The sequence below is a fragment of the Zalophus californianus genome, chromosome 11 (genome assembly GCF_009762305.2).
Source record: "Zalophus californianus isolate mZalCal1 chromosome 11, mZalCal1.pri.v2, whole genome shotgun sequence".
NCBI classification, from domain to species: domain Eukaryota; kingdom Metazoa; phylum Chordata; class Mammalia; order Carnivora; family Otariidae; genus Zalophus; species Zalophus californianus.
This window is the reverse complement of record NC_045605.1, coordinates 21219713-21235056: the sequence shown is the minus strand read 5'-3', so window position 1 is coordinate 21235056 and position 15344 is coordinate 21219713. Positions and strand designations below refer to the sequence as shown.

The 15344-nt window shown below is 41.4% G+C and overlaps 1 protein-coding gene across 1 annotated transcript in view; it reads right to left on the bottom strand.

Moving 5' to 3' along the window:
- Nucleotides 1-10195, bottom strand: part of STT3A (STT3 oligosaccharyltransferase complex catalytic subunit A) — a 30015-nt gene extending 19820 nt beyond the window's left edge. The window contains exons 1-7 of the mRNA XM_027579834.2: nucleotides 10122-10195; nucleotides 7732-7858; nucleotides 6403-6463; nucleotides 2907-3028; nucleotides 2400-2545; nucleotides 1122-1212; nucleotides 193-299 (exon numbers count right to left, since the gene is read on the bottom strand). Coding sequence (XP_027435635.1) covers nucleotides 193-299; nucleotides 1122-1212; nucleotides 2400-2545; nucleotides 2907-3028; nucleotides 6403-6463; nucleotides 7732-7819 — 615 coding nt within the window. The 5' untranslated portion in view covers nucleotides 7820-7858; nucleotides 10122-10195. The remainder of the gene's footprint in view (nucleotides 1-192; nucleotides 300-1121; nucleotides 1213-2399; nucleotides 2546-2906; nucleotides 3029-6402; nucleotides 6464-7731; nucleotides 7859-10121) is intronic.
- Nucleotides 10196-15344: the final 5149 nt, after the last annotated feature.

Genomic DNA, 15344 nt, shown 5'->3' with positions numbered 1-15344 from the left:
AAACATTATCTCTACTTTGCTATTATACAATGGATAGATATCCACACCTGCCTTGGATTGGGTTTTGTAGGGACATAAGACAATAAAGACTTCTAGCCTCCAATCCATGGTCTCAAAGCCCAAGAGCTATTTCCAGCTTATATCAGTTGATCCCAATAGAGACACTCGTGGAAGAAAGGAGTGAAAAGTTACCATGTAGAAATAAGCAAGGGCACACTTGGCTGCCCAATAGATGGAACCAGTCTTTACTGCTTTGATCCACATGTAGTAGGTGAGTAGCATGCAAAAGATGGCAATCCCTGCAGAAAGAACAGAACAACAATTCAATAAAAGGCCGTACTGGCATAATATTTAAGAATACTATTCTGGGGGTGTCGGGGTGGCTCAGTCAGTTAAGTATCTGCCTTCCGCTCAGGTCATGATCCCAGGGTCCTGGGATCAAGCCCCGCATCAGGCTCCTTGTTCAGTGGGGAGCCTACTTCTCCCTCTGCCGTCTTCCTTGCTTGTGCGCTCTCTCCCTCTCTCTGACAAATAAGTAAAATCTTTAAAAAAAAAAAAAAAAAAAAGAATATTCATTTCTCAGGGTGCCTGGCTGGTTCAGTTGGTGAAGCAACTGCCTTTGGCTCAGGTCATGACCCCGGAGTCCTGGAACCAAGCCCCACATCAGGGTCCGCGCTCAGCAGGGAGTCTGCTTCTCCCTCTCCCTCGGCCCCTCCCCACCACTCGTGCTCTCTCTCTCACCCTTCAAATAAATAAAATCTTTAAAAAAATAAATAAATCATAAAGAATACCCATCTCTCTTATCTAGGAAAAAAAAGCAAATGATTACAATGTTAAAATAACAGTAACATTCAACACTGAACTAACTCCACTTTTATGAATCCAGAGAAGAGCAAAAGACCTTATATAAGGAAAATTACCAGCTACCTTTCCGGAGGAGATGACAGACAGAGAGATTATAAATTTGTCTGAGGTCCCTTCCTGCCCATTTCTAATCTCCTCACCCAGATACCATTTTTGCTACTGCTAAACATCAGATATGAACTCAGATTCTACTGCACTTCCTGAAGATCTACTGAATAATGAAATGAACAGATCATCTTCAGCATTTTAAGTCTTACCTTCATTATCGTAGGAGCCAGCCACAGATCGGGAGATATACCCAGGAACTACAGCAATCATGGCAGCAGCAAGAAGCCCAGCCCCTGCGTCCTATAAGAAAAGAGGGGTAACAGGAAGTTAACGCCATCCATTCCTGAGAGAGAAGAGAGGATCTACTAATCCATTCTATTTAAAATGGGCCCAGGGAACAGTCCAAAACTTTCCAAGGCAGAAGTGATGCTAGAAATGCTAGAAATGTTTGCAGCACAAGAAAGCTAAAAACTTCACAACGAATTCCCCATGATGAGACCAGTTTCTCTGAAATTGAATACACATATGCTAAGGACAGGCAAATCATGTAAGCTGTCAGACATCAGACACTGCCCCAGAAATGGGCTGTTTGGCTGGAGTATTCCCAGGCTTATGAGTCCCAAATCCCTAATAATATCTGCACACTCCTGAACAGTCACACCTCTAGGAGGTGGGCAAGGATAATCAAAGGAAGACAACTATTATTTAAGTTAAAAAGCCAAAAGGTGATCATCTATCTGGACTAAAGATGCCAGGAGCTTGGATAATAAAGCTGGAATATCACAAGGCAATCTGTGAGCTCAGAAGAGAGGAAATTCGAAATATAACTCACACTCCAAAAGAGAGTAAGGACTTGTCTGTTGGAAGAGTCAAATTTGGAACAGGGCAGCAAAGAGAAGGCTGAAAAGATTTCCAAACTAAACTCAAGTGTCCCAAGACCTCCTACTAGTTTATCACCTCTCAGGTATCTCCCTGACACCATAGCCACAAACTAAGAATAGCATCCAAGGAACCAGGATCAGCAATGTAGAAACCTAGAAATAGAGAGTCAGTATTCTAGAGCCTACTACAAAAGTGGTTTAATAACTTTTAAATAAATGTTTAAAAAAAATCAACAAATAATTGCTAAATGTGCACTGCCAGTAGAAAAAATTAACCATTTTGGAACACTTCCTGTAGTTATTTTTCCTCTCCCTTAGATTGTGAGAACTTCAAAATCTAAAGCTCACATTTTACATTTTAAATGTTTTTTTTTCCTTATGTAGAAATTTATATTTGACCTTCAAATGTTCTCTAATAAGGAGAAATAAAGAGAAACCACATATTCTAGGAAGGGGCTGGAGTGAACCCAATAATTTAGCCTAGCCAAAGCTGTCTTTAGTCTCTGGCTCCCTGCCCTTCTGAGGCTCTCAATCCCCTACCCTTTAGCATCTGCTGGAGAGGTTCAACAACATTCATTCCCAAGCCTATCACCCCAAATCCTTCACCTTGAGCTCTTTGGTAAGGTGGTATGTGACGATGGTGGTGAAGGAAGAGAAGAGAGGGGCCAGGAACACACAGACATTCCGAATGTCGATGGTGATGTGGAAAAAATGGAGTACATGGTAGATTGCAGCAGACGTGATCATTAAGCCTGTAATAGGAAGAAGAAACCCCATTAGGTTATCTTAGTAAGACAAGAACTTAAGGGAAAGAGAAAGAGAAAATCAAAGTATCAATAAAGTGATAACACAACTCCTAAAAAACCACCATAAATACTAATACCTTGCAACTGTGCTAGGCCTATAAATTCGAGAATTTATGAAAATCCACCCATCCCCATCTCCCATATATATTCTCCTGTATATATAAGATCCATTTTTAGGGATCTGTAATCAGAATGAAGTTACAATTGTCACAAAATAAAGATATTAGAAATAAGAGAAACTGTTCCTTATTGTAGAATGCCTGATTTCTCTTAAAAAATTAAAAAAAAAAAATCCTGTTCCTCTCACCTGGATAAATTGTTCCTCCAATGATTCGTCCCAAAGGGTACCAGGCCCGGTCATCAAACCAGTTATGGAATTTATAAAATCCCTCTTCAGCCAGGAACCGGGTAGTCCGATAATTAAAGTACCTGTGGCAAGAAGGAAATGATCTGTGTCTCCTCCTCTTCATACTCACATAGTGGTACCAATTTGCAGAGAATTTTGTTCCTCAGGTTTCATAATTGAGGAACTTACCCTTACTCCAATAAAAATCAATTCGGTACCAAAAATTAGGCCAAGTATGAAAATAATTTTATATTACCATAAGTCTGCTCATTTCTAGCTCCATGTTTGTCTCAACTAAAGCACTGCTTCTCTAAGAAGAAAATGCAACTGGAGCCTAACTCAAGCAGGATACTTTCCCAGCCTGGCAATTAGTAGGCATTAGCACCAGAGAATTCAAGCACCAAACATAAAACAGCTGAGATGTAGGCACCAATAAATTTGGCCCTTTCCAAGAAACAGGAACATAAAAAAGAACATTTTGATACCACATAGGAGGACACAAAGATAACTTCAAGTGATGAGCATCTCTAAAGATGTTGGTATAACACCTATACACCTTACAATTTTTTTAATCAACCCAGCAACACAAACTTCTTAATGAGTGTTTAAACTTAGAAGTCCTACTCATGTTATTTAAAATAGTTCTGGATGCCACCTACATAATAGCATAAAAATATAAATTACATAAAAATATTTGAGGGGTGCCTGTCTGGCTCAGTTGATAGAGCATGTGACTCATGATCTCAGAGTTGTAAGTTTGAGCCCCACATTGGGTGTAGAGATTACTTAAAAATAAGATCTTCAAAAAAATATTTGATACAAATTCCTGGAGTTATAGAGGGAAGGACACAATTCTTTAGGTCCAAGGTATGTAACCTCTTAAGTTTCTTATTTTAAAAGAAGAGAAAATGACAATTAAAAAAGTTAAAAATAAAAATAAGAATGACCAACAGACATATGAAAAGATGGTCAACATCACTCATCATCAGGGAACTGCAAATCAAAACCACAATGAGGTATCACCTTACACCTGTCAGAATGGCTAAAATCAAAAAGACAAGACATAACAAGTATTGGTGAGGATGTGGAGAAAAAGGAACCCTCATGCACTGCTGGTGGGAATGTAAATTGGTACAACCACTGTGGAAAACAATACAGAGGTTCCTCCAAAAATTAAAAACAGAGGGCGCCTGGGTGGCTCAGTTGTTAAGCATCTGCCTTCGGCTCAGGACATGATCCCAGGGTCCTGGGATCGAATCCCACATCGGGCTCCCTGCTTAGCGGGAAGCCTGCTTCTCCCACTCCCCCTGCTTGCGTTCTCTCTCTCTGTCGAAAATTAAAAAGATAATAAAATAAAAAAAAAATTTAAAACAGAAATACCATATGATCTAGTAATTCCTCTACTGAGAATTTACCTGAAGAAAATGAAAACACTAACTTAAAAAGATATATAATATATATAAAAAATATATATAATTTAAAAGCACCCATATGTTTACTGCAGCATTACCTACAGTAGCCAAGATACAGAAGCAACCTAAGAGTCCACTGATAGAAGAATGGATAAGGATGATGTGGTATATACACACACACAAATATATACACATAATATATACGATGGAATATTACACAACCATAAAAAAGATGAGATCATGCCATTTGCAGGAACATGGAAAGACCTAGAGTATTATGCTAAAAGAAAGTCAGACTGAGAAAGACAAATACCATATGATTTCACAATAATAAACAAAAAGCAGAATCAGACCTGTAAAAACAGAACGAACTGCTGGTTACCACAGGGGCAGAGGTTGAGGGGATGGGCTAAATGGATGAAAAAGCATGGGAGGCACAGGCTTCCAATTATGGAATGAATAAGTCACGGGAATAAAAGGCACAGCATAAGGAATATAGTCCTAACATTGTATGGTGACAGATGATAGCTACATTTGTGCTGAACACACCATAGTGTATAAAACTTGTCCAATCGCTACGTTGTACCCCTGAAACTAATGTAACACTGTGTACCAACTACATTCAAATAAAAATTTAATTAAAAAAGTAAAAACGAATAAGAAAAAAAGGAAAAATATAAATAAATAAAAGGAATTTTTAATTACTAAAGGTAATGATGACTAACCACCTTTCCTGCCCATCCCTCTAACCCTATTTCCTTCTTGGTCAGTCAAGTTTTAGCAGCTGAAGTAAGCAGAAGTAGCAGATGGCAGAAATCTCTATCCTTCTGTTTGTTGCTAATGAATGTTATTTTGGTAACTGTCAGAGAAACACAGGAATGAGGGTAGCAGGCAGTCGACATGTATGAGAACTATGTCCTTCACCTACGGGCAGGCAGGGCAAGGCAGAGGATGTATAAATTAGTGGGAAGAGGTCTGGACTGGGGTCACAACCCAGGCATCAGTTTCCTGCTCCACAAAAGAAAGCATCAAATCACAAGATCTTTACAGTTCCTTCTAGGTCTATGGCCACAGAGCAGACTGTCTCATTTACCCTGACCATCTTGCCTCAATGTTTGTCATCTAGAGAATCTGAGAAAAAGCCTTAACAGACTGGTGATCAAGAAACAAAAGGATACGTTTTCTCATTCATGAGAAAAAAATATAAATTGATCTGAGAGGCCCCAAAGAATATATTTGTGTGCCTCCAAAGTGCTTTCAAATACCTACACAAAATAACAAATTTGCAAATCAACTTTTGAATCAATGCTCCATAAGCTAAAATATGTTATTTTTAAAATATTAATGACACTTAAAGAATCTATGATTCTGGCTTTCCAAATTTTTAATTAGGCCTGAACTTTAGGCAATACAACATAGTGACTCTAGTGTCTAGAGATGGACAAACCTAGATTCAAATCTTGGCTCCTCCAAACATGTAACCTTCAATAACCTCTCCTAGCCTCAGTCTCATTTATATAAAGGAGAAAATAGCACCTCCATCTCATAGGGTTGTAAGGATTTAGAGATAACCTGTAAAACAGTGCTTGAAACAAAATGAATACTCACCTAAAATCCCTAATCAAACTCATGGCTTTAAATTTTCCCCAATATCTTAGAACTTAGCCAACAGGCCCAATTTCTATCATATAAATTGTTAAACAAAAAGTCATAAATCTCAAGTTCATGATTTGTGATTTTCTTTTGAGCCTTAAACACAGACCAGGCCCCTTTCCCTCAATTTGTATCACTAACTGTGGACCAAGCTGAGTAGCCAGACTTCTCTTAGCGTAGCCAGATAATGAGTTTGGGATACTCACTTGGTTAATTCCAACAGAAATGTCTCAAAAGGAAGCAATTATCTCCTTTGGAAAACTTGAGGGTTTTTTGCCCTAAATATGTAGGAAGCACATCCCCATCACCAAGAGCTGATTAGAATTTGAAATTTGAAACCCATGAACCTGAAGCTTCCCAAAGCAAATAAAAGACCAAGCAAAAGTACTCACGGATCGAACTCATGGATGACACTTTCAAATCTCAGGACAGCAAAGAGACGAGTGGAGAACGCTGCGTAAACCAAAGTTAGTATTTTAATGGTAGTCTGCCATGAAAAATAATAGATTATAGTATCATAGAGACAATAATATTATCCAGCACAGAAGTCACAGGAAACGTAAAATGATCCCTAAATAGGGGTGCCTGGCTGGCTCAGTTGGTACAGCCTGTGACTCTTGATCTTGGGGTCATGAGTTGAATCCCATGTTGGGGGTAGAGTTTACTTAAAAAAAAAAAAAAAAACCCTGGGGCGCCTGGGTGGCTCAGTTGTTAAGCGTCTGCCTTTGGCTCAGGTCATGATCCCAGGGTCCTGAGATCGAGCCCCACATCGGGTTCCCTGCTTGGCGGGAAGCCTGCTTCTCCCTCTCCCACTCCCCCTGCTTGTGTTCCCTCTCTCACTGTGTCTCTATCAAATAAATAAATAAAATCTTAAAAAAAAAAACAAACCGTGAATAAAGTATTTATCCATCTCTCCCACACAGAAGAAACAAAAACAAGTTCACTTTCCCCTGACAATGACACCTACACTTTCCACGTAGGTAGGACACATTTAACTACTTATTACCAAGGCCTGTGACAACGCATTCACCTATTAATACTGCACTCAACTTACATGATCACTTTTTTTATATGTTGACCTCCCCTTCCCACAACTAACCTTTACTTTGGAGCAAACTAAGAGATTATACTTATAACTCATCAAGAGCTAGAAAATCTAAAAAAACAGAATAAGTTCTGAAGAGATTTTCAGAAATACTAGAGTAGGCAACTAGACTGAAGACAATTGTCTTTTATAAAATTCAGTGTCCAAGGGTCCCCAGTATATCTTCCAGCCCTATGAGAAAACAGAATTAGCACAGCATGCTTCCCATTCTTTCTCAGATGATCTCTACCTGACTTTTATAATCCTGTGTTTCCTGTATTTTGTCTTCATAAAATTATACTATTAGACAACAGTAAAAAGAACACATCACAGGGCGCCTGGGTGGCTCAGTTGGTTGAGCGACTGCCTTCGGCTCAGGTCATGATCCTGGAGTCCCAGGATCGAGTCCCACATCGGGCTCCCTGCTCGGCGGGGAGTCTGCTTCTCCCTCTGACCCTCTTCCCTCTTGTGCTCTCTATCTCTCATTCTCTCTCTCTCAAATAAATAAAATCTTAAAAAAAAAAAGAACACATCACAACCTACTGAAAAGAACAAGGCATCTAAGAAAGCCATTCTTGATCTTTTTTCAAGATTTTCTCCTTTCCATCCCCAAAGAGAGGTCCATGTGCACACTCACATAACACAGCAGCCATCGACAGAATGAGAAGCTTCAGAAGTGTGTCCTGCTTCTCATAGGACAACCGCAAAAATCCCAGCTTAGTCATCTTGACATCAATGGGTAGCAGCAGATGACACTCAAATGGCTGAAATGGAAAAGTCAACAGTGTAGGATATTAAACACTTCCAATTTATCTAATTAATTTTCATATTTTATGGTGGCAAAATGCCATAAAGGAGACAGGAGCTAATGAACACGCCAGAGAGGGTCAGAGCTAATACTAACACCCAAGCCTTGCCTGAGGTATGACTGACTGGCAAGGAAGTAGGCATAAGGCAGGTCTATGTGTCAAGACTCAAAAGGAGTGACTGGATTCTATCACCGTAATTCTGCTTCCTATTCCTTCACAGCTAACAAGTACATAATCGCTACTGGCAATAGCCTGATACAAAAGGAGTAAGGAGCAAACGTGGGAAGAGAAAAAAGGTGGTTAGGGGAAGAGATGCAAAGAAAATAGGAAAGACTGGAAATAGAGAAAAAAAATAATTAAATGGAGAAAGAGAGCATTCTATTTTTTTTTAAAGATTTTTATTTATTTATTTGACAGAGACATAGCGAGAGAGGGAACACAAGCAGGGGGAGTGAGAGAAGGAGAAGTAGGCTTCCTGCAGAGCAGGGAGCCCAATGCGGGGCTCGATCCCAGGACCCTGGGATCATGACCTGAGCCGAAGGCAGATGCTTAACAACTAAGCCACCCAGGTGCCCCAGAAAGAGAGCATTCTAGAAAAAAGCAGGAATGTATGGAAGAAAGCAGGAAATGAATATTAAGTACAGAGATGAAAGTAGAAATCAGAGAAATAAGTCATGACTGAATATGCCCAATTTATGGCCCTACATTTCAGCAGCAACTGACTGGCTACAAGCTTCTTTCTGTTCCAAATCCCAACGGGGTCAAAGGGTCAACTAAAGAGCATGACTGATCACTACTGCAGGTAGTGATGCACTCAAGAGGGAAAGATACACATATGTGTATCACTGCACTTTCAATCCCATATATCACACTGCAACTACTGCTCAGATCTACAGCCACTTCCAAATGCCCATCTCAAGACGTGTCTGTAATTGACAATGCTGATTTAAGCCACTGATCTCAGAGATAGCTCATGCAACTAGATGAAAATCTGAAGGGAAAAGAAAATAAATTATTCCTACTGAAGCAAGAAAAGCTTAGGGAAGAAAAAAAATACTAGATTAAAACAAAATGTTGAAGGACGGAGGTTAGCTATTTCTGTTTAAGATAGTGCTGCCTCCTTAAACCATAAGCTGATCAAGGGCCAAATGATAAAGAATATAGTAACAAAGGATATGCAACATTGTTCAAGACTGCAGGGGGAAAAAAGGAACCTGCATCCCTCCCAATCTTTTCCTCACTATTACTGGAGGAAAGGAGGGGAAAAAATAACACCGGACTAGGTGGAAGGCATTAAGAAGCACACATTCCTAGCCCCAACATCTTTTCCACAGTTAGCTGTCCCAGAGGGGCAGTTTTACATGTGTTTTTAAATTACAACCCCAAAATTTTACCCTCTCTTGCAATCAAAAATAAACACCTAACCCTAGGAAGTCAATAATCCTGCCACACCCCACAGGTTTGTATGTTTTTCTGGAATGCCTGAAACAGAAAAATGTTTACACCACTGAAGTTGGTATGAGCCACATGCCTAGAAGAGTCAGCAGAAGAAATGAGAGCACCGGAACCTCTACTTGAAACCTGAGTACAGGAACTGGTAATTTAAGTCAGGACCTTAGGGAGTTTTCCTAGTGTGCTCTCTGGTCATTTGAGCACATCGCTAGAGCAAGTAAGGGCAAAGACACTTTCATACACTTAGCATCTGCTCTCCTCGACGGTGCCTGTGAGCCGTGGCATCCCAGTCCCACCCTCGTTCTAGTTCCCAAGACGGCGACCTCCCCAGCCCAGTTTGCCTACACACTTTCTCGCACCCTCTCACTCTTTTACTCCCCTCCACGCCCCTCTTCTGCTCACTCTAGCAGGTCCCAACTCCCTGCCTCCCACCTCACATAACTCCACACCTCCGACACTACCCATCGCGGGCACCCCACCACTCAGCGTCCTGAGCGCCTTCCTCTCCAGGACTAGTCCCAGGATCCGATCTTTCGCACACCCTCCTAGCCAAAGCGCACGCCCCATTGCGGACCTTCACGTCCTTCCATTCCGGGATGTCCCCACCCCACATCCCACGCCCCCTCCTCTGCAAGGCCCTAAACTCCGCTTCACACACCCCACCCGCCACCATTAGAGCCCCACCTCCTGCTCTTCGTTCAGCGCCACCAACAACCTGGGCTGCACCTGCAGCTAATTCTCAAGTTATAGCCTAAGGCCTTCTCACCTGGCCACCGTTCCTCAGGAATCCGCTCCGCTGTCTCTGCCATCCGTTCAGCGGCGCACCCAACCCTGGCAGCTGCCTGGTCCGCCTCCTGGACCGCTCCCCATTGGCTGGCTCTGGTTCGTTACCACACTTCGAAAGAACGATAGGATTGCGGAACTGTCTGTCAGAGCCAAAGGCGTGGACAAAGCCGCGCTCGCACTTCTTAACTGGACAATACAGATGTCACTTAGCAGCCAGGAGGCGGGACTTCGTGCTCCCGCCGAGCTGTGATAGGCTTGCTCGTGAGAGCGAGAGCGCGGAAAGAACGTGCTCGGAGCAGTTTGGTTGAGAGCCGAGGAGTGACGTGTCGGTCTACGGACCGAGAAGGAGTCGCCGGGGTGAAGGTGTGGCGGATTTACCCCAGTCATGTGACCAGAAGCGGAAACTACGCGGAGCGATAAACTGAATCTACAAATCCCAAAAAGCCGTGCCGGGAGACTTCTCGTCTCAGTTTGGAAGAAAGTGCAGAAATTGACTGTTACCTAACATAAGGCTAAAGAAGAGGAGGGAAGATTCTTCTGCCTATTCTCGATGAAAACTCAAACGCTTTCTGGTTCGGACCGCTACATCTTGTACAAGATTTGTCTGAGAATTCGCTCAAGAGCTGTTTTTGACAATGCTCCCGTAAACTGCGATAGACGAGAGAGCCCTGCCACATTTCTGAGGCATATCCCCCCCCCCCTTTTTTTTAAAGATTTTATTTATTCATTTGCGAGAGAGACAGAGAACAAGCAGGGGGAGAGGGAGAGGGAGAAGCAGATTCCCTGCTGAGCAAGGAGCCGGATACGGAACTCGATCCCAGGACCCTGGGATCATGACCTGAGCCGAAGGCAGACGCTTAACCGTCTGAGCCACCCAGGCGCCCGGCATAGTCCTTTCTTAAGCCCCGGACTTCGATAGCGAGCATGTCTAGGCCTAGAGAGATCGTGGGGGTTAAGCTGGCAGGGTCTGCGCTGCCTGACTAGTGAGAGTCAACCACTGCCGCAGAGGCAGCCTTCCAAGCGGTAGATAGGCTTTATCTGGAGACCCAGCAGGCAGCCTTGCTGTGCCTGGTCAGCTCACCCCTTTGTAAGATATCTGCCAGTGAAAGCTGCCCTAACCACTTTCTCTCCTCCCTCTCTCCCCCTTAATCACACCCCCCTCCCCCCGCAAAAGAAATGCTGAGGGTAGGGAAGAGGGCGAAGGTCATCCAAATGCATCGCCTCTCAAACACGCAAGTACACACACACACACACACTCTCTCTCTCTCTCTCTCTCTCTCTCTCTCTCTCTGATGCTACTCTAAAGAAAATGGGAGCGTCGGTAACTGTTCAAAGTCAGTGCCAATGCCACTCGTTTATCTTACTATTTACGGTGCTATGAATGCAACCGACCAAACATGCTGAAAGCACATTTAAATCTGTGCTTCAAAATCAGTGCTTTTCACAATTCGCATGACCAGGTTTACCCTCGGACGTTATGATTCAACAGCTCTCGGCTTTTTTGTTTTGTTTTTACAATGCGTTCAGTGTAATTTTATTAACGCAAGGAAACTAAAGCGGAACCTAAAGGAATTGCGGAACTTCAAATAAATGCTTCTGCAAAACAGGAATTAGGGCGCTTTTTTTTTTTTTCCTGTCAAAAAAGAAAAAGGAATTTAAAATTAGATTCCTTTAAAGTTAAAAAAAAAGATACTGTTTGAAGAACATAAGATCTTGGGTTTTCATTAATTTTTTAAAATAATTATTGAACGTGTTTCTTAAAGGGAATCTCTTAAGTTTCCAGGTGGTAAAACTAAGTCAACTTTTTCAAAAGTCAAAATATACTACCAAAGAACAAAGTTTAAAACTGAAGCTGATTTTTTAAAGATTGTATTTATTTATTTGACAGAGACAGAGAGAACACACAAGCAAGGGATGCTGCAGGAGAGGGAGAAGCAGGCTCCCCCCTAAGCAGGGAGCCTGTCCTGGGGCTCTATCCCAGGATCATGGGGTCAAAAGCAGACGCTTAACGGACTGAGCCACCCAGGCACCCCATTAAGCCAATTTTTAGGTGATTCATTACTACCAGTTGATAGGGAAAGTCTTATCTATAATTAAATAAAAGTCGGCACAGCAAAGTCATGGGGGAAATTATTGTGAACCCAGAGATTGTACATGAATTCAGCATATTAGTTAATCCTTCTCCTTCCTGCTTTATTGGACCAAAAGTTTTGAGTTGGTTCTTTCAGAAACACTATTTTTACTATTCCATGAATTGCTTAGAATAATGCTATTTTTGCTTGCTTTGTACGAGTCAGATCGTTCCTATGGAGCTCCTAGTGTTTCCCGAAGTGTTGACTTACCTCTTTTACATGCCTTCATCTCATCTGAGGCACACCAGAGTAACAGTATTTATTTTCTTCCTGAAGATCCTCTACCCAGAATCTACTTTTCCAAATGTGCTGCAAAGCGACATTATCAAGATTTCTTCTTAATGCATTTATTTCACTGTTTCGTGTTTGGTTGGGTGCTTTTTGTTTTAATTAGTCATCTATTTCTTGGATTTATTTTTCCCTTTGATAGATTTTTCATGTAACTTTTTCAGAAAAGCTGAATGGAAAGCAAACAATGCCTTTGTTTTACCCTTTATAACATAGCTAGAATTATGGGAACAAAATGGGGACCCACGCATCTCCTATACACATGACCACACAAAAAAGCATCCTTTTTAAGGCATTACAATTTTACCTTCTGTTATCTAGAGTTGTTCTTGAGAAGTCTAATGCCCATGTGAATCACAGTCCTTTGTAAGTAACCTGTTTTTCTCTCTGATAAATGACTTTTCCTTAGAGATCCCATCCAGGTGTGTTTTCCTTTCATTTTTGCTCTCATTTGCACCTTTACTCTCTGCGGGCCCTTTCTATCTGAAAACACCAATTTCATCATCGGTCCAGGAAGTTTTCTTTGGTTTTATTCCTGTCTCCATGTTCCCGTTCTCATTTCTGAAGGTGCAATTTAGATGAATGTCAGACCTCCTGATTCTTGGACATTTCCATGATTAACTTTTTCCATATCTTGATCATTATATTCTGAGAAATTTCCTCAGTTTTATCTTGCAATTCTCTAATTTAGGCTCTTCAGGGTCACTTTTTTATATACTTTATCGTTTTTTTCTCATCATGATGTGTAGTCTTTAATCCCCTATCTCCCCCCAGCCCCTCACCCACCTCCTCTCTGGCAACCATGTTTGTTCTCTATAGTTAAGAGTCTGTTTCTTGGTTTGTCTTTTTTCTATGTTCATTTGTTTCTAAATTCCACATATGAGTAAGATCATATAGTATTTGTCTTTCTCTTATTTCACTTAGCATCGTATTCTCTAGCTCCATCCATGTCATTGCAAATGGCAAGATTTCATTCTTTTTGTGGCTGAATATCCCACTCTATGTATGTATATATATCCATTCACCTATCAAAGGACACCTGGGCTGCTTCCGAAGTTTGGCTAACGTAAATAATGCTGCAATAAACATTAGGGTGCATGCATCCCTTTGAATTAGTATTTTTGTATTTTTTTGGTAAATACCCAGTAGTGCAAATTACTGGATCACATAGGGTGGTTCTATTTTTACATTTTTTGGGGGAAATTCCATGCTGTTTTCCACAGTGGCTGCACCAGTTTGATTCCCACCAACAGTGCACAAGGGTTCCTTTTCTCCATCCTCACCAACACTTGTTTCTTGTGTTTATTTTAACCATTCTGACGAGTGTGAGGTGATATTTCATTGTAGTTTTGATTTGCATTTCCCTGATTATGATGTTGAACATCTTTCCATGTGTCTCTTGGCCATCTGTAGGTCTTCTTTGTAGAAATGTCTGCGCACATCTATCACTTTTATAAGCCATTACATTTACTTCCACAACTGTTTTAAGTTCCGAGAACTTTCCTATTCTGTCCCCTTTTCACAACAATATGTTCTTACTTTATGGATGCAATAGTTGCCCAAATTTCTATGAGTAGTTATTAGAATTTTTTTAAGATTTATTTGACAGAGACACAATGGGAAAGGGAACACAAGCAGGGGGGAGTGGAAGAGGGAGAAGCTTCCTGCCAAGCAAGGGAGCCCGATGCGGGGCTCTATCCCAGGACCCTGGGATCATGACCTGAGCTGAAGGCAGGCGCTTAACGACTGAGCCACCCAGGTGCCCCTAGAGTAGTTATTAGAATTTTTAAAGTTACTTTTTGTTCTGGAATTAAATTTCCTCCAGGGTCAGGTAGTATGTGTATTTAGGGAAAGCTCCAGAGATGATTCTGATGCTGATCCAGAACTACTTATGTAAAGCACTACAAAACATTTAAACTTGAAATCAGATGATGAGTACAAGAATAGGAGGCTGAATGTACAGCCTAACCTCTCACCCTGAGATTCCCTGAAATCCAATGTTTTATATCTGGCTTTGAGACCTGGGTAAACTAGCAGCATTTGATCGTGTTATTTTTAAAAATTTGCTTTATCACTTGTCACTCTCCCTCACTGTGTTGTTAGGTCCAAGAGGACAGTAATCATCCTTCTGGTTCACCCTTGAATCCCCAGTGCTTTGCAAAGTGCCCAACAGATAAGGCACTTAAATGTTACATGATAAAGTCATCCATTCCCCACTTGATCCTTGACTGGCTCTATGGACTCACTTTAGGTCCATCCAAAATACCTCAGTGATGCATGGCTGTCATTGTTTAAAAGGCATGTTGCACTGACCTGAAGTCAGCTTCCTTTTAATTTCTGTGGGTCAGATAGCATAGGAGGAATATTAATAGGGAGGAGGAAAAGGTCTATTCCATTGTACTACTGAGCTGATAACCTTTACCAGATGGTTGATGGAGGTAAACATGTGAATATAGAAGCTGAACGTACTACTTCTATAACCAGAAAATATTAGAGGTTGGAAAATGAATAGACAGTGAACAGACAACTGTAATTGCCTTTTTATTCCCACACCTGTCATCCTCTTAAGGTGGTTCAAAAACCTCTAGCCACTGACTGCCCTCTTCTGGGTTTGCTCCAGTTTGTCACCATTCCTCTTCAACTTTATCTTGGCTCCTTACTAAGTGCAGAGCAATGAACAAGTCAGTACATGAACCTGTCCACTTAAGTTTCCAACAGACTTAGCAAACGTACTCAGGTCTGAAGTATCCACTTTCCAATTTTTCGAGTTGCTATCATGGACA